Raw genomic sequence first — 23,375 nt, 5'->3', positions numbered from 1 at the left:
CGCTACATCAATTCAATTTTCTCTCTCACAAGTCGGTGATATTAAATGATTTTCGTCCGCCGACGTATATGGTATTATTCTTAGTGTGACGTCACATTGTCGAAGCATTGTATGTCTGATAAACTCTCGCATACGTACGGCTATTTCCGTAAAATACGAAGTTTTAAAGTACGATGAAGTTATTAGACTTATTTAACAAAAGTGTCATGAACTATCAAAAGTGTGTAATGAGTGCCAGGACCCACTCTTTACATCGTCTCACATGATGTGTGTTAATTTCTTTTTTCTTTAAAAATTGAATTGCAGGGGGTCGATGAGGAAAATCGAGTGACAATGTGCTTTAGATAACTAATATTTAAGGTCATTACAAACACCAACTTGAGCATATAAACGTATTACATGCACAATCTTCAGAAATTGTTTGCGTATCTAATGTGGCCGAGAGGTTAGACGCTCGCCCCGCATGCGGTAGGCTGGGGTTCGAATCCCGGCTGCGACACACCCAAGTCGTTAAAACGGGTAGTGATAGTTCCATCGCCAAACGCTCCGTTTCAAGTGTGAATGTCACGGGTCCTCGGAGATGACCTTATAAACGAATGTCCCGTGTCACAGTAGGTGTGGCACGCTAAAGAACCCTCACAATGGCCGTAAGCGCCGAACATAGGCCTAAATTTGAAGCCCTTCACCGGTCTTGGTGACGTCTTCATATGAGTGAAAAATTCTCGAGCGAGATGTTAAGCAACATACAATCAATCAATCAACTAACGTAAATACTAAATACAAACGATACATAATGATTTTATATTAACATACAACATTCTTACAAAACAACATACGTCGACGTCCAGTATGTCATTAGATCCAGAACTAGAAACAATTCACAAAATATATAGTCTACAAAACACTTCTGAAGACTGTAAACCAATTTTGTTCGCGTGCGAGAAATTTTTATGAGGTTTACGAGAACATCGGCGCGAATATTTAGCGACGTGAATCAATCCTTTAAATGTATCTTGTATTTGTTTAAGATTGTCTCAGTCGTGAAAATTAGTGACCGCGAACCAGTTTGTCACTTATAAATCGCAAAATAAATTCCCGAGTAAAAATTGGTTTGCAGAACTTCTGAGATGTGAACAGACTTAATGAAGAACTTCTGAGATGTGAACAGACTTAATTAATGAAGAACTTCTGAGATGTGAACAGACTTAATTAATGAAGAACTGATTTCCTTACAAACATATCGCACATGCAGTTGCGAAGAACATTTATCTAAAAAAAAAATGTTTTATCTGCAATATAATCAGAATCAGCCATGTTATCCTGCTCCTCTACACAATTTGTATACTAGTATTGCAGGGCAGTGCAAGTCTAATTTTAGTTAAATTGGTTCCGTCAGATTTGGAATAAAATTTTGATAACAAATAAAAAATTTTTACATTCTATGATAATTTCTGTGTGAGTTGATCCAAACATTACATATAATAATGATGTTACGTGTACATGTACAGGGGTTTCCACATTCTCGTTTAAAGTCAGCATCTCACATATTAGATGGTTGTTATAACAATTCCAATTGCTGTCTGACATGTTTCATACCGATTGTTAAGCCGTTGTTTACATACCAATTTCGACTACAGACTACTCCGCTTACCTGATCAAGGCATTGGGCTCACAGCGGGTGTGAGCGGTCCACAGGGAGTGTCTACTCCTCCTAATCCCATTTCTGATGTGCCCAGGGGTTCGTTTTAATTTTGATTTTAATTATGCTCCCCTAAAAATTTCGGGGGAGCAAATAGTCTCCGTCATGTCTGTCCGTCTGTCCAAGCTTATATCTCCTAAATCTTTCATCAGAAATTGATATAATTGATCACAAATATTCCTTGAGACAAGGACTATTGAACCAATGCCTCTTAAGGTCATTTTGGAAAGGTCAAGGTAATCCACAACGTATAAAATTCCTTATTTTAAGGTGTTTTTTTTAAATATATAAAAGTTCCCATCTCCTAAATCTTTCATAAGAAATTGATCAGAAATATTCACTGAGACAGGGTTTTTTTGGACAAAGGTCATTTCAGAAAGGTCAAGGTCACTAAGAACAGATACCTTACATATGAAAAAATATTAATTTTAACAGTTATTGCTCTTTTGGACCAACCTCTCTCAAGGTCAATTTGAAAAGGTCAAGGTCACTAAGGACATATACCCTATATAAAGAAAACGTGCTTTATTAAGTTTTTGAACAGGTATTCATTGTATATCACACTAATAAGGTCACTCAAGGTCACTTTGTAAAGGTCAATGTCACTCAACGTACCTTATATATGAAAAAAACAACTTCATTTCAACAATTTCGCAATATTTATTGATCATTGCGCCAGTCATTCGTCGTATGAAAAAAATTCATTGGTTAGCTGCATTTCGGGAAGCATCCATCAGTTTTACTGATATTCTTGTTTTGTATTCTTTGTAGGAATTATGAGATTGATTACTACTGGTCGTTATCTTCATTTTTTTCCCATATGATTGTAGAATAAATCATAAAAATCCACTTCAATATAACATTCTGGGATTAATATAAATTCCCCAACGAATAGACTTGGAAAATAATTTGAGATCAATTCAAATTGTCCAGGAAAAACCATGATTTCCCGATGAATAAATTCTTCTGTTGTAGTATCCCTTCTGGGTTGCGTTCAAGGTGTAGCGGCTAGCCAAGGGGTAGGTATGGTGGGTGATCTGTGTCGTTTTACAATATGTTGTCTTTTCGTTATTTTGAGGCGAAAAGTAGCTACTATTATCATTTTGTGGTCTTTTCGTTATTTCGGGACGAAGAGTCCCTAAATATCATTTTGTTGTCTTTTCGCCATGAAATAAAAATGGGACGATAAAGTGTAAAATAGCAGAACTCAGCCACCATACCTACATGTAGCCCCTAGGCTAGCCGCTACGATCTTGACGCACCCCTGATGACCACATTCACTAGTCACGTGTCTCCCGATGTGAGTGCCTGTTCTTCGGCATTGTGGCGGATAATGGAGATGTCTGCAGATTTAATGTCACTGTGTACACTGGGGGTGCTACTCATTGGATGCACAGCCTGTGTCAGGTGCGTGCTAGAAGACGTGCTGAATTTACGTCCCCTGAAACGCACGGAAAACTCCGGACATTTCCGGTGGACAGCTAATCTTACGTTTTTATGCACCTAAGAATAGAAATGAAACAAACAATGCTAAACTTCAATACTTCGAATACAATTAAACTGGAGAAAATGATTCAATTAACATAACACGAAGGCATTTACATGTACTTAGATTTTCGTATGGATTTCAAAAAGCCTGTTAAAAAAACGGACATCATTAGAATATAATCAACTTTTTAGTTTGAAAATCGTTCTCACTTTAATGCAGAACTATCAGGTCAAAATTAGTAACACTGGGTCATGGCGAATGCCTATCAAATCTTTGGGTTGTTGATGAATACCTATTTATAAAATTCAACAGTAGGGACGATTTCATTTCTGACATAGATATCGGAAAATTCTAGATGGGAATAAAATATAGAAAATGCACTACAATAGTTTACAGCATAAACTCATCGATTTGATGTTGCTCTGAATGGGTTTGGATGGAAAGGGGAAAAGCACAACCCACATCTCATCGTTCTGTTGGTCTATAATAAGCCATTTGCCACTATTCTAAATGTGTTTTGCTGTGGGGATCCGAGTTAGAATAGGTTCTCAGCACCCCTTGCTTGTTGTAAGAGGCGACTAAATGGGGCAGTCATTCGGATGAGACCGCAAAAACCAAGGTCCTGTGTCACAGCAGATTGGGAAATCCCTCCCTGCTCAAAAACCGAATGCGCCGAACATAGGCCTAAAGTTTGCAGCCCTTCATCGGCAATGGTGGCGTCTCCATGTCAGTGGAAAACAATTCTCGGGCGGGACGTTAAACAATATACAATCAATCAAAATTAGATAAAAGTTGTTTACCAACCTGTTTGCTGCACACTATCCACAGAATGCATACAAAGACACCCTAAAAGAAGCGATTGTTGAAAATAGATTTCAGAGTTTGGTTATTGCATGACAATAGAATTATACTGAATTTAAAACATAGTACAAGCATTTGTACCGTGTCTTGAAAAAGGAAATACAAAGAATGGTGTTCAACAAGGTTGTAAAAATACCTGTAAGCCCTCTACTATTCTGTTGACAATCATTGACCAATCGATATCCGTGACATATGATATCCATCCGAAGATAAAATTGATCCCAAACAACGGAATTAGGAATATAAGCGAGCGGAGAGGCTTCCTGAGAGAGAGAAAACAGAACGTCTGTAATTTACGACACAGAAGTTTTACCAAATCATTATACACGCAACAATACATTTTCTCACTCTAGTCAAGATGTAAAAATCTTCACTAGCAAAAAAGTGTTTGATTGGTAAATTGGACCAAGTAAAATCAAAAGCAGATAATGGAAGCCAATTATATGGGAAAGACAGCAAAGAAAACACAAGGCTCGTGGCCCACAATGCTCAACCGAATCACTCCTTCACTTCATCATCATCATCATCAGATTTTTAAAAGAGTTTTCCAACCATTCCCATGAAAAATATCCCCATATTTCGACTCCCATCCTAGCACCACTGGATCGTTACTGAACCGAATTTGAATCACCATAACATAATGATGCATCAATAACAATAATACTATTAACATGACCTTAATATCGTGTTCTGGAGAAGGAGAACACTTTAGGAATATGTTTGTCGATACTCACGTACTATGAAAGATTTAACCCCGAGTCTACATGTAGCCCCGCTACACAGACACAGGGTCTATAATTTGAAGGGGGAAAAGCGAAAACAAGAGTCCACACAATTTGGTAATGTTTGCAGTTTGATATGTGTGGTTCTGGTACTCTTGAATGTAAAGTTTTACCAACTTAAACTCTCATGTAAAACTAATTAATTTGAAAATTTAATTTGAACAAAAGAAGGATCATCTTTACTGACCCAGTGGTTCTTGAGAAGATTTTTTTAAATGATCCCATCTCCCCCCCCCCTCCCCTTTCATGATTATCTCCCTTCCAAATTGGCTACAGTCCTGCATTTGAACAACCTGAATTCTTGATACCCCTATTTCTTGTTATATATGAATGATATAATGTTTTATAAATGTGCAAATCTTGTGTACATAATAGATTTTTGTTTTTAAAGAAAAAAAATAAAGATGTCTCTGTTTTATCTTGTCGTCTTTTTTATAGGCATTACACTTTTGTAACATGACCAATACTTTTATGAAATAAATCCGGAAGAGAAAAAAAGAGCGTACGGTAAAATTGTCGATTTTTTAACCCCTCCCCCAGCGTGCTTTTTGCACACTTTGGAAAATGGTTGACAATTATGGTTGACCCCTTACCCAAGAATAATTTGTAACAGGCTTGGTTGGCATTGGAGAAGAAGATTGAATTGTGAAAAGCATACACCGCTAACGACAGCGACAGACAACGGACTTTTGATCAGAAAATCTTACTTAGGCCTTTGCGTCTGGCAAACTAAAACAGCTATAGTGTATGTACATAATTATTTTCACATGAGTGAAAATACCATTCAGTCTAAACATAACGTCAATTTTGTTGTCACTATTGATCGGTTGATTGGGCATGTGTCGAATTTAGATTGTTCATTATGCCCAGTGTTGTCATTGTTCATTAAACCGGTCATCTGTGGGTGCACGAAACAACTACAAAGGTTGAAAAATTCATGAAGTACATGTAGCTCTACCTTAAGTCATATAATGACGTCATTAGTTCACATTGATATTATGTTCCACAGCACATTTCATGTTTAACGCTTTAAAAAAGCTTTGAACCATGGACGTTGCATGCTTTCTAAGCTTTGAAACAAGAGGCCCATGGGCCACATCGCTCGTCTGAGTTATCTCGGACAATATTTAAAGATTTTCCATATATACATGTATACCCCCCCCCCCGCGCTTTCATGTAAATGTAAACTTTTCTGACCCAGTGACTCTTGAGAAGAAAATATGTAAAGATTTCCCTATATATTTGTATTTAAAATTTTTATCTTCTATTGTGGCCCCACCATACCCCATTGGACACGTGATGTTAATCTGGACTGTGTCAGGAAGCTTTTATGTAAATGTAAACTTCTCTGGCCCAATGGTTCTTTGCGGAAGAAGATTTTTAAAGATTTTCCCTATACATTTGTATGTAAAACTTTGATCCCCCATTGTGGCCCCATCCTACCCCCGGGACCATGATTTTAACAAACCTGAATCTGCACTATGTCAGGAAGCTTTCATGTAAATTTGTACTTTCCTGGCCCATTGGTTCTTGAGAAGAATATTTTTTAAAGATTTTACCTAGTGTATATTCGCATGTAAAATTTTGATCCCCTATTGTGACCTTATAATAAACTTAAATCTGCACTATATCAGGAAGCTTTCATATAAATTTCAGCTCCTCTTGCCAAATGGGTCTTGAGAAGATTTTTGAATGACTCCCACCTTATTTTTGCATTTTGTGGTTCTCTCCCCTTTGAAGGGGACATGGCCCTTCATTTGCATAATCTTGAAAGCCCTTCACCCAAGGATGCTTTTTGCCAAGTTTGGTTGAAACTGGCCAAGTGGTTTTGGAGAAGAAGTCAAAAATGTAAAAAGTTTACAGACGGACGGACAGCAGGCGATCAGAAAAGCTCACTTGAGCTTTCTAATCAAGTGAGCTAAAAATAAATAGAACTATTATTCTTGTAAGATATACAAACGTTGAAATTTTATAAAAGATAAAAACAACGTATTTATGTCTGAAAAACGTTCAGCTATACTGTGAACCACTATCCGAATCTTTTAGGTACGTTGTTACCAAGCTGTGAAATTTTTGGGTACCGTGTTACGAAACTGAAACTCCACCGGAATCGTTTAGGTACCGTGTTACTAAACTGTGAAAAATTAGTTGAATATTTTTAGCTACAGCGTTACCAAGTTTCGAATCTATTCTTGAATCTTTTATAGATGGTGTTACCAAGGTGTGAAACCCTATATCTGAATCCTTTTGGTACAGCTGTGCTGAGCTGTGAATATTTTGCGTCACTCGATAATTTCAATTTAAATATTTTAACAGTGCAAATTTCTGTTGCTCTCTTTACCCACAGCTTTCTTGCTTTTTTTTCTTCTGTTCTCATGGCTGCGTGTATGTGTGGTGTTTGTTTTGTTTTTCTTCTCATATTGCGCATGTTGTCGTCTGCTTTATGTCGTCTGCTTTTCCGTATGTATTTTTCCTGTGTTTTTATTGACGCTCTGCATGCAATTTATTAACATTTACTTATTAGGCAAATATTACAAGCCCTTACATCCCGACGTCATGTTATTGTTATTTAGATGCCTATCCTAGTAGAAATCACACTTGCGTTATAATTAGTAGTTAACTCGAGTTATGTCTGATAATAATTTGTCATTATTATTACTCAGAAATGCATGGCTTATACACGTGCATGTGTATATTAACTACCTTCAAGTCAATTTTTGAAACGTCATAGGTTAATACACATTATGTGATATTAAATAATGTGCAATCATGTATAAAAACAATTCCCTATGTACATACAAAAGCAGCGGACACTGCATGTATTATTTCGATTTAGTTTATACATGTAATTTATGTATAAGTGAAACTTGACCCAGAAGAGAAACGGTCATTACTTGAAATGCTTCCATTTGTCACGTGATGAAAATGAGTGACTCTTCCAGGTACAATGTGCGAACTGTAGCAGCACCTGGCCAGCTGTCTCAAAAACATAAATTGACTTACGGTACGAGTGTTGTTCGTGAGCGTGTGTTCTTCTCCTTCATTGCTATCGATGACACTATTACTATTAGGAAAATGGCATTACACTAAAAAGAAAACATAAAAATTCTATTAAAGCTGTGAAACGAGTTCTTCATGGATAACACTGCACATACTATGTTTAAGTATGTTTAGAAGTACGCCCAGGCAGCTAAGAGATTTGCATTTCTTCATCATATGCTTTTCAATTTTGAAACTTCGAATCAGTAATTGGTAACTTTGCATGTAAACACCCCATGGCAGTGTTTCACAGACTACATGAACTGAATTAAGACTTGGCGTAAGTCGGTTTTTTTTTCCTGACTAACTTACATCCAGTTCTTTTATTTATCAGGCATGTCAGAAGCATTAATTTATAATTACACCAAGCAGTGCATCGCGTCCAATTGCACTGAAGTATAAATACGCTTAATAAATACTTGTGAATACAAGTACTCGTACAATATTTGCAATACATTTTTGATTGGATATCTCGAGAATTTTTTACTCATATGGACACGTCACTATTGCCAGTGAAGGGCTGCAAAATTTAGGTCTGTGCTCGGCGCTTACTGCCTTTGAACAGGGAGGGATCTTTGTCGTGCCACACCTGCTGTGACACAGGACCTCGGATTTTGTGGTCTCATCCGAAGGACTGCCCCCATTTAGTCGCCTCTTACGACAAGCAAGGAGTACTGTGAGGACCTAATCTAGCCCGGGTCCCCACGGGATTGCAATACATGTAATACCTATCATTACTTAAATATGTGTAATTGTTTGCTTATTTGTATATATTTACAATTTTGATTCGGTATTTGATGTCTGTACAAAATTGTATTGATGGACATTTCTCCAGGAATACGTTGTAGTAGTGAACAATGCGAGCATAGATACGGGATAAATATGGCACGTCTATTTCAACGCCTGGGAATTCTGACAGAAATGAAAGTAGAATGTAAATATAAGAGATAAAACTTTTATGAGCGCTTCATACAAAGTATGCCGGTGTGAAGTGTTGTAGTTTACATCCTGGAGTATTTACAAAAAATGGACTTTATTTTCTTGAAATTGTTTGAGATATCATTGAGGTAAAAGTTGTATTATCAACACAAGTGAAAAAATCCATAGTGTACTTTTGTGCATTCTTACTGTAATGTATATATATTTAATGTTATATTTACTAAAAATAACAAATTGATCAAACTTAAATGTAAATGGGATTCAAGTTTAAAGAATCAAAAGAAATTTTGAATAAAATCACAATTTTCCTCTTCATTTAGTCCGTTTAGTAAATGAGTTCCTTGAGCAGACGACTTTTTCAAGGTCAAAGTTCATTTCATAGACGCCTATCTACAGACGGAAGCCGCTCACATCCTGAAGGAAGTCAAATGAATCAAGACCAGTCTATAAAAAGACCCCAGAAATAAAGATGAAATTGTTGTCGAAACTTCCAATATGCGAGTTTTGACAAATAGCCTTGTTTGTGTGTGTGAGGAACAAGGTTTATTATCACAGATAGGGAATATAAACCGATGTTTCGTCTCGTGACCTTTCTATAAATTGTTTTCCTCCAACGAGTATATGCACGAACCAAAAATCGATGTTTGTGTGTCACATTGTCATTGAACTTTGAAATTGATAAAGATTTTTTTGATCTAAAAGAAACATCAGGGTTCCAATATACAAATATATAATATGATATTGTGAACATACTCATACTGAAACAGTGGTCACTTAGAAAAATTCTTAATAACGTAACTTTAACACAATATAGCCTCTTTCAAAACAAAAGTACAATACATGTACATATGTATTCCATATTTAGCGATGGCAAGTGCATTAACATACGAAATTGCAACAATGAGCAATATATACACGTGATGTATGACACCCCCACGTATGGGCAACTGGGCCTCAATTCCAGGGCGTGAGATTCGGGAGGACAATCTGCGTGACTTTATCTCCCCACTGACAATCTTTCTCGTGTCTGAAAACATTTATTCCGTCTGAAAGAATGGTTGTACTCACCAAAACTGTGAGGTAATTAGGTGCCACCACTATCCACTCAATCTCCGGAAATGTATAGACCCAGCATCTAGGTAAAAGACGAAGTTAGCATGGTAAGAAATCCTAACCTTTACGTGTGTAATATTATCTGCTTCTTAACTACAAAGAGAGTGCTTTCCCTCAGTTTAGTACCAAGTGTGTCTTTAGAAAATCATGGATACAATACCATGAAGGCTCGTGCCTAGAAAAATATTTTCTACCTGTCTATTTCTGTTGAGGTCAATAAGAGGATATATATAACTGAAAATAGCATATTGGCCTTCATTCTCTGTCAACATGCCGCTTTTCGTAGCTTTATGAATGTTACCAATCCATGCATTAAAAAAATACTACTTTGGGAAATAATGCATGCACATTTAACACACTTAACTTTACTTCTAAATTAAAGGAAAAATTCTATTGTTAGTAAATTTCTGTATGATGCAAAAATGCCATATTTACAATAATCAAATTTACAAATGCAACTTGTCCTTAGGTGAAATGGTGTCTGACGTGTTTTATTCATATTGTCAAGCCGTTCTTTAACAATGGATTACTCCGTTTACCTGATAAAGATACAGGGCTAACTGCGGGAGAGACCAATCAACAAAGGATGCTTACTCCTCCTATGCACCTCATTCCATTTCTGATGTGTCCGGTAGAGGTGGGGGTGGGGGTGGGGGGGGGGGGGTCGTGTTTGCCCTGCTCTCGGTTTTGTATTCTTTATGGGATTTTCGAGATTGGTCACTATTCGTTATCTTCACTTATTATACTATGTATTCTATCTTAAGTAACATGTTGAATAAATTGTGCAATGTCTATTTCTATTCATCATACAAGCTAGCAACAACGAATCAGAAAGTGACATGTTATTCTGACATAAACGTTCTCTGCACATTCATTTGACAATTAAGATAAACTAGCATGATTTGGAAATACTACAGTGGCGGGTCCAGAGGGGGAGGGGGGGGGGGGTCGGATACCCCCTTTCGTAAGAAAAGTTTGCAAAAAAGGGTAAAAATAACGCATTTTGCACTTTTAAGGGTGAACTCCCCTTTGAAAATCAAAATTAATGGTAGAACCCCCCAACCCCCTTCGTCGGAAAACTTTGCTAAAAAGAGGTAAAATTAACACCTTTTTAAAACCAAAATTAATGGAAGACCCCTCCCCCCTTTCAAATATTCCTGGATCCGCCCCTGTACCACATGCATATGCTGGTATGAGGAGACATGCCTTTACTTACTTATAATCGTATCGACCAATTGTTGACCTCAAGGTTGCATACAGGGCGACAGTGATAAGAGGAACACCTTTGAAATCAAAATACACAATGCATCAGCATCACATTCTATAATATAGGTGATGTCAGTCATCTTTAAAATGTTGACTATAGCAATAAAATTACTTATACTACACATGGAAATATTTTTCAAAACTGTAAACAAAATTATAGTTCGACAGTATCGTTGGAAATTTGTCGATTCTCTTAAAATAAAATAGATATTTTTTATACATGATATAATTATCAAATTTTGTACTTTATCAAAACCTGCATGTAATGCTTTGTATATACGTGTAAACCTACCCCATCCTATGAAGTAGAGCCAAACCATGGATATATTTTTCTGGAAGCTCTTTATCAATGGTATAAAGACGTTGATGCCTTCAACGAGCATCCAAAAATAAGTGGTGGATCTAAAATATTTTTGTAGGGTGTACAACAGCTTGCAGGGCGGCTGTAAAAGAATTTTGTTAACAATAAAGATGTAGGCATTGATGTTCCACCCAATATAAAACAAAAAATCACAGTGAACATATTGATAATTGTAGTAATTAAATTTTAATGGACTTTTTAAAATCTCAGTTAACTACTAATATATAACCTGTTGGATAATTAATGGACACGTGGGGGTCTGGATTACGACGCTTCGCGCTAATGCACTTCATGGCGGACGCTGTCGTGAAACCTCGCAGTTCATACTCTCGGGTATTTTCAAAAATAAACTTCATTTCTTTAAAATTAAACATTCAATTTCATTCTGTTCCAATTCCACAAACATAATCTGGGAGATACCGTGTTATACCAAATGTGTACTAAGATTTCTTACTGTGTTTATTTAATTGGACTTTTTCCTTTTTCTACCATATATATTTGTTTCATACTCAGCTCCGTTATTATTTAAGATTTTATGAAATTGCATCGAGATTACTTTGAGGTACTTTCGTCCTAAGTTAAAATGTATCATGGAAATACCTCCTCCGGTGATATCTTATCAATTTGAATTTGATGTGATTTGCTCTTTCAAAATATCGTGGGTTTTTTTTTTTTTTTTTTTTTTTTGTTGTTGTTTGTTTTTTGTTTTGTTTTTGGCTTGGCTTTTTGTTTTATTTTTTGTTGGGGGGGGGGTGTTTGTTTGTTTGTTTTTTGTTTTTTTCTTCTTTTTGGTTTTTGGTGTGGGGTTTTTTTTTTTGGGGGGGGGGGGTATTTTTGGTTTTTGGGTTTTTTCATCTCGGCGCGCACACACTGCCAATTGGTTTAAACAGATCTGCGTTTGAATTAGTGCTATTTTCTTACCGAGTTGATTTCTATGACACTGGCTTCTTTGTGGAGTTTCGTGATATGTTCTCTCACAATCACCTCATCCCAAATCAAGGTCAAAATGCTGACAACAGTGAGAGACAACAGAAAATGTTGGTGTATCCGAAATATCCTCCGGATTTCCTCTGCATTCTTTGGAGACCTGAAAATTACAAATTTACCGGCATACAATGTACATGGTTGATTTTTACCTTAGTTTTTATTTTCTTTTTTACACTGAGCACGGGGTGGGGGAGGGGGCTGCCCCAACTCCACTTTTAACTTTTAATTTCTTTGTTGGAGCATTTTCACATTTGCCTCCTCCATTACAAGTTGTAATGGGCAGTCCGAATTGAAGCAGAATTTCGATATAATATTGACTTTGGGTTTGATCAGGGCAAATACGACGGTCATGTGACCTCCTCGGCCATTCAGATTCTGTTTCACTAATGATTCTTTATATGAGGTATAACAATGTTTTTATCACATTGTCTGTTTGCCTACCCTTAACATTGTCCTTGCTCATAATTTTTAACTACATGTACATGTATATCAGATAGAAAGGCCATATTTAGTGAACCCGAAAGATTAAAGTCAATTCTATTGTATGTTATAAAAGGCCATGGTCATATGTCAAGGTTATTGGTGAAAGCATAGCAGCATTTACTGATAACTCCACTACTTTATTTTCACGTCTTATTGAATATCAAATTTATGTGAAATTAAACTACATGTAAGTTCAAAATATTTTCAAAATCCTTTTATAAAACCATGCTGAATTCATATGTTAATATCTTCTTTATGCACTGCTAATTGTTCAAAGCAAACCCAGGGCCGTAAATTACATGGAGGCGGAGGAGGCAGCTGCCTCCTCCAACTTTTGAGCCAAAAAAAAAATTTTAATTTAAAGTTCATTAGAATTTATGTTGTTTCCAATAACTAAGAACATGATACCTCCCTTAAAAAGCATTCCAAATCTTTCTTTTAGAATGAGTTAGTCAAGTAACATCTTAGAAGGCCCTAGAATCAAGGATTTTGCACGAAACGTGTTCAGTGTGCACAAAATGTGCTCAGCGTCTGGGGGCGCCCAGGCCCCCGCCTAATTTCCTGCCTCCTCCAAATTGAAGGTTAATTTACGGCCCTGAAAACAGAGAGAACATGGGGAAAATAATATAAATGATATGTGTTCTTTGTGCAAATATACTTGCACAAAAATATGAAAATCACAGACAATAAGTATTTCTATTAATGGAGGGGGGGGGGGGGGGTCAAGGTCCGGAACAAACCACCTAGATCATTTTATCACTTTTGATTTAAACGAGTAGTCTTCCTGTTTGAACAACGATTACTCACAAAAGTACAATGTATTCAAATGTTAAAATTCCAAAAAATACTATTAGATAAGTTTTTTTTTCTCAAAAAGACTATGTATAGGTGCTTACAGGGGCTGCTTACTCCTCCTAGGCACCTGCTATATCCAGGGGTCCGTACGTGTTTGCCCAATTATCCAATTTGTATTTCTTATAGGAGTTATAAGATTGATCACTTTTCGTTATCTTCACCTTTCATAGAGCAATTTCATGCGCTAACACATTTTTGAATGACAAAATTGCATCACTATCTCTGAGTCGGCACTGTTCTATTGAATGCTGCACGTAGTAAGTCTATTTATTTCAAGATTAACAGGAGTTACATCATATTGAAACGTGATACATGCACCTCTAAGAAATTTGACAGGATCTGCTTTATCATGTCAAGACTTTCTGCAGTTATAGCATTATTCCGTCGTAAATTGCATCACGTGATTGTTGACGGAATTAAAGTTTATCTGCCTTCGGTAGTAGTGAAATTGTTCAGTGCATACCAGTTGATTGAGCTATCAAAGCATTCTCGTTTTGGACGATCGTAAAAATGCAATTCACTTCACTTTTGCCAAACTGGAAAAAACGTGCGTACCATTTCATATGCTCTCGTGTGCTGCAGCGATTTGTACTACTTCAAGGTCCCGGGTCTCATTCCTCATACAGATGAATGCTGTATTTTGTGACTGGTATGAATTATACTAGTGATCTGTTACAGATGTGACTGGTATGAATTATACTAGTGCTCTGATACAGATGAATGCTGTATTTTGTGACTGGTATGAATTATACTAGTGATCTGATACAGATGAATGCTGTATTTTGTGACTGGTATGAATTATACCAGTGATCTGTTACAGATGAATGCTGTATTTTGTGACCGGTATGAATTATACCAGTGATCTGTTACAGATGAATGCTGTATTTTGTGACTGGTATGAATTATACTAGTGATCTGATACAGATGTGATTGGTATGAATTATACTAGTGATCTGATACAGATGTGACTGGTATGAATTATACTAGTGATCTGATACAGATGTGACTAGTATGAATTATACTAGTGATCTGATACAGATGTGACTGGTATGAATTATACTAGTGCTCTGATACAGATGAATGCTGTATTTTGTGACTGGTATGAATTATACTAGTGATCTGTTACAGATGAATGCTGTATTTTGTGACTGGTATGAATTATACTAGTCACCGCTGAGTTGTCTTACCTGAATATAGTGATGACAGCTAGGGATGGAATCAGAAAGGCCAGACTGATCACATTTGTTACTAGGGTAACCAATCTTTGAATCGCCATTGTCTCGGTGCCAACAATCTGTAGAAGTGCAAAAAAACACTATATTGATTGATTGATTGATTGTTTGTTTGTCTTGTTCATTGTATGATTGATTGATTGTTTCGTTCATTATTTTATTGATTGATTTTTTGTTTCATTGATCGTTTGATTGATGGATTGTTTGTTTGATCGATTGATTGTTTGTTTGATTTATTGATTGTTTCGTTGTTAGGTCAATTGTTTCTTTCATTGTTTGATTGTGTGTTTGTTTGTTTCATTTGTTGATTGATAAATTGTTTGATCGATTGATTGTTTGATCGATCGATTGTTTGATTGATCGTGACAGGAGATATCCCTCACCCTCTTTGTCTTTTGTTTACAGACATTATATGTGTGGATCACTCCGTCTATTAACAGACCGTCTTCCGGTTTCTCCCATTTACCACTGGACAAGCACTTTTTCGATGCTATGACTGAAAAAAATAACCAACTACATGACACAAAGAAACTTAATAATTAGACAACTAGAGGAGAGAATAAGGGGACATCAACAGTTTATCAACATAACATGTTAGTAAAACCATTAAAAATTGCGCCAAAGTGATGAAACAAAATTGATAGTGGGAGACTTTAGACATACATGCACGTGTTCGATTTGTCTATGATTGGATATCGCAGCTTTCCATATTATTCTTCTGCACCTTGGAAATGAAAGCCTTGAGAAGACCGTTTTCAATTTTTGTTTCTTCTTCAGATACACTCGGGGACATGTTTCTATTACAATAAGAAAACCTTGTTTCAATCAATTGTCGCCCGGAGAAATTGAAATGTCAACTGTCTGTTAGGAATATGCTGGAAGATATCTTGAAAATTTTGTCACTAAAACACAAATGATATACAAACTTTGATAAGAAAAAAACTTCAAGTTCAAGTTCAACTTTCTTTATTCACTCAAACCAACAATACGTGGTACACGAGGTCTCAAGTACATGTGGTACATTCCAATGGGAAAAGAGATACAGGGAAGAGAGACATAAACATAATCATGTTCACATCAGGAGAGAGAAAAAAAGGAAGCGAGAAAAACAAATATTGTAGATTTATTTATATGTATGAGTTATGGAGGACAGACTAAACCGTATATTTTTGTTATAAACAAACATAGGTTTCTCAATTTTTTAACACTTATAGTTGACATTATTTCAGAAAATTTAACCACATTTGGATTTGTACAATACCTTGAGTGTAAAAATTGTTTTCTTATGGCACACACTGATTTGCAAAGGTCTATGTCAGGTAAGAAAGTACAAGGGTGGTTTACACAGGTCAGTGAGCACGTACTTCTTTGCGTTTTGATTTCTAATATTCATACGTTACGTTTTTCAGCAATAGTAATAAATATGGTATTGATTTATACACAATACATTTTGTTTTCCATTGAACATATCCATATTTACTTTTCCCCTCCGTGGCCGAGTGGTTAGAGCATTGCGCTCAAAATCGCACGGCCTCTCACCTCTGTCGGCGCGGATTCCAATCCCGCTCGCGCCGGTAAGTGAGAAAGTTTCCCAGTTTACTTTCGGAAGGTCGGTGGTCTCTTCCCAGGTACATTGTATCGGGATTCTCTCTTCCACCAATAAAAACGGGGCGCCACCAGATAACTGTAAAATTGTTGAGTGTGGCAGAAAACATCAATCAATCAATCACACAACATGAGTATATGCCTGAATACCGATACTTCTATTTCAAATACATGATCATGATTTCCAGAGGGCTAATTCAAAGCACAATAAAAAAGATATTTATGTTTATTTCGAAAGTGCAAGTATCTGTCTGTGTATCAAGAATATATATGTATATTTAGTACATCTTTGTAAAACATAATAATTTACAATGAACAACATATTCTAATTTCTTAACACTTTTTCAAAATGAAATTTACGTAGATTTTATATAATTATGTTCTAGATATCGTTAGGCCTAATATTCAAACATTTCGACAGAATTCAAAGGGCATGGACACAATTCAAACTGAAAATTTTCAAATTTTATTTTTCCATTTTAAAAGTTTACAATGTTGAATTAAGGTATTTCTAATGGTCAGCAAAAATCTGAATGTCAGTTGTCGCGTTTGAAGATTCAATTCCATTCTTTTATTCCTTTGAGCCAACTGGCTCATCAGAGTAATAATTGAACACAGTGATAACTGAAGGTAATTCAGAGAGAAAGAGAGTGAATGTACAAAGTAAACAGGTAAATAATTAAACATTAATGTGACATTTCCTTAATAGTATAGCAGCACTTAATTTTTTCCCCCAATTTCAACAAATCGCTGACATTACTAGTAGTTAATAATTGAATCAATTTAAAAACATTTGGTCTAGAATAATACTACTTTTTTCAATTTTTTTTTTCAAAAAAAAAAAGTTCGAGTATACATTGGTGCACCTTTTATGAACACTTATATTTGTTCCCGAGAACATTATTCCGCAAGAGAATAAAATATATCTGCATAGTCCCGTGGGGATCCGGATTATAAAAAGTCATCAGAACCCCCTTGCTTGTCGTAAGAAGCGACAAAGGGGCGGTCCTTCGGATGAAACCGCAAAAACCGAGGTCCCGTGTCACAGCAGGTGTAGCACGATAAAGATCCCTCCCTGCTCAAAAGCCGTAAGTGTCGAGCATAGGGCTAAATTTTGCAGCCCTTTACCGGCAATGGTGACGTCTCCATATATGAGTGAAAGATTCTCAAGAGGGACATTAAACAATATTCAATCAATTAATCATACCTGTATTCTTTAGTACTTGATTTACATAAGAAATGTCAGTTGAGATTTTGATAGAGTGCTTGTTAACTTGTTATCAAGAACCACTGTGTTTCAATCGAATCTTTTAAAAAGATCAAACCCTACTCCTTTGCAGCAATTTTCTCTACATCAAAAATTAATGCAATATTTCCCGTAATCATAGTATAACGATATACACAATTCGTAAATTAGATGCTGGTGTATATATATAGCTCGAGTGATTGTAGCATTTTTCCATTACAGCAGAGTTTGACATTCTATTTTCTCAGCCATTAAATATACGGCTTCCAATAAGTGATTTAACGACATTCTAGAAAGACAAGAAATGATTTAGTGATATAGATAATTAACAGCATTGTCTTAATTGTTTGCCCATGTACCCCAATGCCGCTTTGGGCAGTTCCCTAGAAATGCAATTAGTCTCCAGGCCTTTTTTCTAAAGAAATATTGATGAATCAATGAGGAAAGATTGATTGATTTTATATTGTTTAAAGTCCCCCTCGATATTTTTTCACTCATATGGAGACGTCACTATTGCATGCCGGTGAAGGGCTGCAAAATTTAGGCCTATGTTCGGCGATTACGGCCTCTGATCAGGGAGGGATCTTCATCGTGTCACACCTGCTGTGACACAGGGTTTCGGTACCCCTTGCTTGTCGTAAGAGGCAACTAAATGGGGCGGTCCTTTGGATAAGATCGCAAAAACCGAGGCCCCGTGTCACAACAGGTGTGGCACGATAAAGTTCACTCCCTGCTCAAAGGCCGTAAGCATCGAGGATTTCCGCTAAAGAGGTATAGCGCATTTGCTGACGATACGGCCGACTCAGAAATCTAAATGGAAAGCATCGGTTTCCAATAATAGACTGGCGTGTTATATTTAAATATAAGGCCAACGTTTTTGATGTTTTGTTAACCAAGATAAATAACTGCCGCAGTTTAGCATTACTGACATTTATATGAGTCGTTCTTTACTTAATAAACCATTTCCCTATTTGGAATGATGAACAGTACAATATTTTCATAGACCTGTGCATTCATATTACACAACAACCCTTTTACATATGGCATTACTTAACTCACTGTTATGACATGACTGCAGCGCCTTTAATAGATGTCATCAGTTCATTTGCCTTTGGTTGATAATTCGAGTGTTTATCTTTGCCTAAATATCATATGACAGTTGCTACATGAGTTTTTGTTTTGTTTTTTTGTTTTGTTTTTTGTTTTGATAAGTCAAACTGTATAACAGTTCTTTTCCCCCCTTGACTTATTTTTACTTATTACATGCTGTGCATTTGTGTCCTTTTTCTTGTAGTATTTGTTTAGCTTTTCGTCAGCCACATTACGGTTTGAAATTCCTGTGCACACAGGAACATGTTAGTGTAAACAAACGGAACTACAATGATCTCGGAATAAATTCCCTTTCCTTAAGTCGTAACTTGCAAATTTAGAAGTTATGATGAAAATGACTAATATTTGTTATAATATATGTATCACATATACCCCCCCCCCTCTTAAAAAAACGACCCCAAAAAATGAAAAGCAAAGAAAAATATTGGACTTGAACTCGGGGAATGTATGGTTTAAATGTAAGATTACTGAGCACCTAAACCACTAGGCCACCCAGGTTTGTAAGTTTAAAGGTTTAACTTTTGACAGGCTACTAAATCTCAAGGTAAATTTTGAGAACAGTTTTTTCATATTTTATCCATTTTCAACAAGAGGACCACCTTAAACCAAATTTCCTCAAACGGACTTATATTCAGTCATAAGCAGGTAAAACAACTTCAGTGTTTTATTTCTGGTTTAAGGTGGCCTTTTGCAACAGTTTGCAATTTTTTATGCCCATTACGTTACATCTACTATATACTCTATATAATCACGGTGATGTTTATGCTTGTCAAATAAATATACTATCAACATATCGATATCTTTATTAAGTAATTTGGGTAAACACAAGTATAAACTGACATTGTATAGCAGAATATTTGTAAAAAATGATATTCAAGAAAAAGGTATTTATGTAGGCGAAATTGCATACCAAGTGCGCTATACCTCTTTTGCAGCCCTTCACCGGTAATGGTGACGTCTCCATATGAGTGAAAAATTCTCAAGAGGGACGTTAAACAATATACAATTAACCAACACATCACAGGAAATCCACGAGTAGGGAAGTCACATCCCGTGCAAGATGAAAGACGCAGACGTCTTCCAAGCTTAAGGAGGACAAGGAAATGTCACAGGCAATGGTTTACACCGAAAACGTACACCTTCATCTTGCCTATAGCAGAATTATCTATTTCCAAGTGCAGATCTAGAGCATTTCTTAACCTGTGCATGCGCAACGGTTGTAGAAAAAGTAACAGGGGTACTCTTACTAGCACAACACCTTGCTGGGTTCGACGATAAAGGGCCATTGACACCCACTGTCGTTTCTTTTCTGTGTTATTGAACCCCTATGACCTTAGTTGATGTCGGGCATCTCATTAAAACCCAAATCCAAAGTCGCTCCGATTCCCTATGTAACAGTGAAGTTAAAGCTCCGGCATACAGCAGCCTCACATTGCTGAGTTACGCCCCCAACCCTTGGTCTTGAAAATCTTAAGGCTAAATCCAGGAACCTTTAATGACAGGTGTTTAAATTTACAGAACATCTGCTCTAACTATTTCCCAGACTCATCCTTGTACTAGGGTCCTCTAAGGGTTCACTGGTATCAGGGTCCTCTAAGGGTTTACTGGTAACAGGGTCCTCTAACAGTCCACTGGTATCAGGGCCCACTAAGGGTTCAGTGGTATCAGGGTCCTCTAAGGGTTCACTGGTAACATGGTCCTCTAAGGGTTCACTGGTAACAGGGTCCTCTAACGGTCCACTGGTATCAGGGCCCACTAAGGGTTCAGTGGTATCAGGGCCCACTAAGGGTTCACTGGTATTAGGGTCCTCTAAGGGTTCACTGGTAACAGGGTCCTCTAACGGTCCACTGGTATCAGGGCCCACTAAGGATTCAGTGGTATCAGGGTCCTCTAAGGATTCACTGGCATCAGGTTCCTCTAAAAGTTCACTGGTATCAGGGTCCTCTAAGGGTTCACTGGTATTAGCGTCCTCTAAAAGTTCACTGGTATCAGGGCCCTCTAAAGGTTCACCGGTATCAGGGTCCTCAAATGGTTCACTGGTATCAGATCCCTCTAAGAGTTCACTGGTGTCAGGGTCCTCTAAGGGTTAACTGGTATCATATCCCTCTTTTGGTTCACTGGTATCAGATCCCTCTAAGGGTTCACTGGTATCAGGGCCCTCTAAGGTTTCACGGAGCTCTTGACCAGACCTGAGTTTGAATCCTACATGTGTATATGTATGTTCCCTGTTGAGATAAATGAGGTACTGTCTACTGTGAAACATGATTTTGGTACAAAAAATTATTTAGATATCTAATTAATAATATGATGGCATTTGATTCGTGTAAAACATTCCAACAAACTTAAGTTTCAAAAACTGACGCAAAGGCGTATTTAAACAAGACACGAGCCCTGTTTACGTTTACATGTCACGTGACTCGACTTTCAGTTGACGGCTTTGGTGAAAGAAAGCTTCTGTTCTTTCTTATATGTGTTTGCTTCATAAATTGATTTATTATTAACGTATATCGATATGGTGTATGCTTTTGACATACTGTTTAGAAATCTTGGTGTTCTCATATCCGCACGTGACGGTGGTTTCCTGGCTATGACAAGCGTATTTGGGAACCGGATGTTATGTAAATACAAAGTATATCCTATGTAGAAATATCTTTAATCCACTTTTTGAAAAAGCGCTTTATCTTTATAACAAAACACTGTCAATTTCTATCGATCAAAAGTCGCGTACCCTGCCCCTTTAAACTAACCATTTCGGTCAAGTCCAAGTCTCCCTCCTGTGGTCCCGTATACCATTATGCTCACCAAGTAACCTCACATGACGTCACCCCCGGAATACCCCTACCATCCGGCGATCCTGGGTACCCTTCAAGCTTCCCTGCCCCAATACCATACCCCACGGAATGCCCCGTCACCTAAGCATGTGGAGCCACCTTACCCCACGGGATGCCCCGTCACCTAACTATGTGGGACCACCTTACCCCACGGGATGTCCGGTCACCTAACCATGTGGGACCACCTTACCCCAAGGGATGCCTGGTCACCTAACAATCTGGGACCACCTTACCCCACGGGATGCCCGGTCACCTAACAATGTGGGACCACCTTACCCCACGGGATGCCCGGTCACCTAACAATGTGGGACCACCTTACCCCACGGGATGCCCCGTCACCTAACCATGTGGGACTACCTTACCCCATGGGATGCCCGGTCACCTAACAATGTGGGACCACCTTACCCCACGGGATGCCCCGTCACCTAACCATGTGGGACTACCTTACCCCATGGGATGCCCCGTTACCTAACCGTGTGGGACTACCTTGACCACAACACCGCACCATTGAAATCTACCAAGCCACAAACAAGAATCAACAAGGCAATATAATATCAATATTCTAAATATATATTCAATCAACTCAGATGATCAAATTAACCTCAATTAATTCCTACCTTATGCAAACAATAATATGACCAACCCCCGTGAGCTGCCTTGCGCGGGTTCCTCCGCTTCTTACCATGGAGGAAACTGTGCGCAACAAAAAGCAAGTGTGCTCGGCTTATAGATTTTATTTAATTGTTTGTAAATCTGAGCTGTACTTTTTATCATTATCAAAGTACATGTATAGTATATTATTCAGTGTGCTTGTATATCTTATTACGAGTACTTTTAACAGGAATGCCCATTCCCCTGTTATGAATGTTCGAGCATAAGTCAGCAGCTCTGCTGAAATCAAAATAAAATGAGAAACCGGTAGAGTGTTTTATGTTTAAGTGCATTCATCTATTTCTGTGAATCAACGACATTGTAAAATGATCACTTTATTCCCTCATTGATAAGTATAGTACAAAAACTATGGTGCAGTTTCATAAGATACATTATTGCGCATGAGATTTCATTTGTGGGCAATCTTCAGAAATTATTTCACTTTTTGCCTAAATTTTATGACCATATAAAGTCTATAAAATTCAGAGAATAAAATTGATTAAAACTAGTCTATAACATTATATTTTGATTACGAGTGAAGCTTATACATATCTGGCTCAAGGAAAATATACTGCAATATTACCATTGATTTTTTTTTAATTCATACAAAGTATAGATATTTCGTTACGGTTCCTGGAATACTGAAGGGACTACTTTTCCAGTGTTTGTGTTTAATATCCCAACTGGGCTGGAAAAAGGAGAACCCTCTTATCCAAATCAGCGCATCTTGATCAATTAAATGCATTAAACAGCGACTATGACTTCCTGAGTTTTACACAAACTGACATAATGTTGGCCAATAAATCAATGTCTCGTCTGTAATCGA

At 37.1% G+C, this 23,375-nt stretch overlaps 1 protein-coding gene across 2 annotated transcripts in view; it reads right to left on the bottom strand.

Moving 5' to 3' along the window:
- Positions 1 to 778: 778 nt before the first annotated feature.
- LOC125665606 (calcitonin gene-related peptide type 1 receptor-like) overlaps positions 779 to 23,375 on the bottom strand; it is a 34,650-nt gene continuing 12,053 nt past the window's right edge. For both annotated transcript variants that reach the window (XM_048898324.2, XM_048898323.2), the window contains exons 3-12: positions 15,490 to 15,602; positions 15,062 to 15,168; positions 12,471 to 12,636; positions 11,481 to 11,631; positions 11,139 to 11,205; positions 9,878 to 9,944; positions 7,835 to 7,917; positions 4,186 to 4,312; positions 3,993 to 4,034; positions 779 to 3,202 (exon numbers count right to left, since the gene is read on the bottom strand). In XM_048898324.2, the coding sequence (XP_048754281.2) occupies positions 2,984 to 3,202; positions 3,993 to 4,034; positions 4,186 to 4,312; positions 7,835 to 7,917; positions 9,878 to 9,944; positions 11,139 to 11,205; positions 11,481 to 11,631; positions 12,471 to 12,636; positions 15,062 to 15,168; positions 15,490 to 15,602 (1,142 nt within the window). In that variant the 3' untranslated portion in view covers positions 779 to 2,983. The remainder of the gene's footprint in view (positions 3,203 to 3,992; positions 4,035 to 4,185; positions 4,313 to 7,834; positions 7,918 to 9,877; positions 9,945 to 11,138; positions 11,206 to 11,480; positions 11,632 to 12,470; positions 12,637 to 15,061; positions 15,169 to 15,489; positions 15,603 to 23,375) is intronic.

Source organism: Ostrea edulis, chromosome 10 (assembly GCF_947568905.1).
Source record: "Ostrea edulis chromosome 10, xbOstEdul1.1, whole genome shotgun sequence".
In the NCBI taxonomy this organism is placed as follows: domain Eukaryota; kingdom Metazoa; phylum Mollusca; class Bivalvia; order Ostreida; family Ostreidae; genus Ostrea; species Ostrea edulis.
This window is presented reverse-complemented; position numbering and strand designations above follow the sequence as displayed.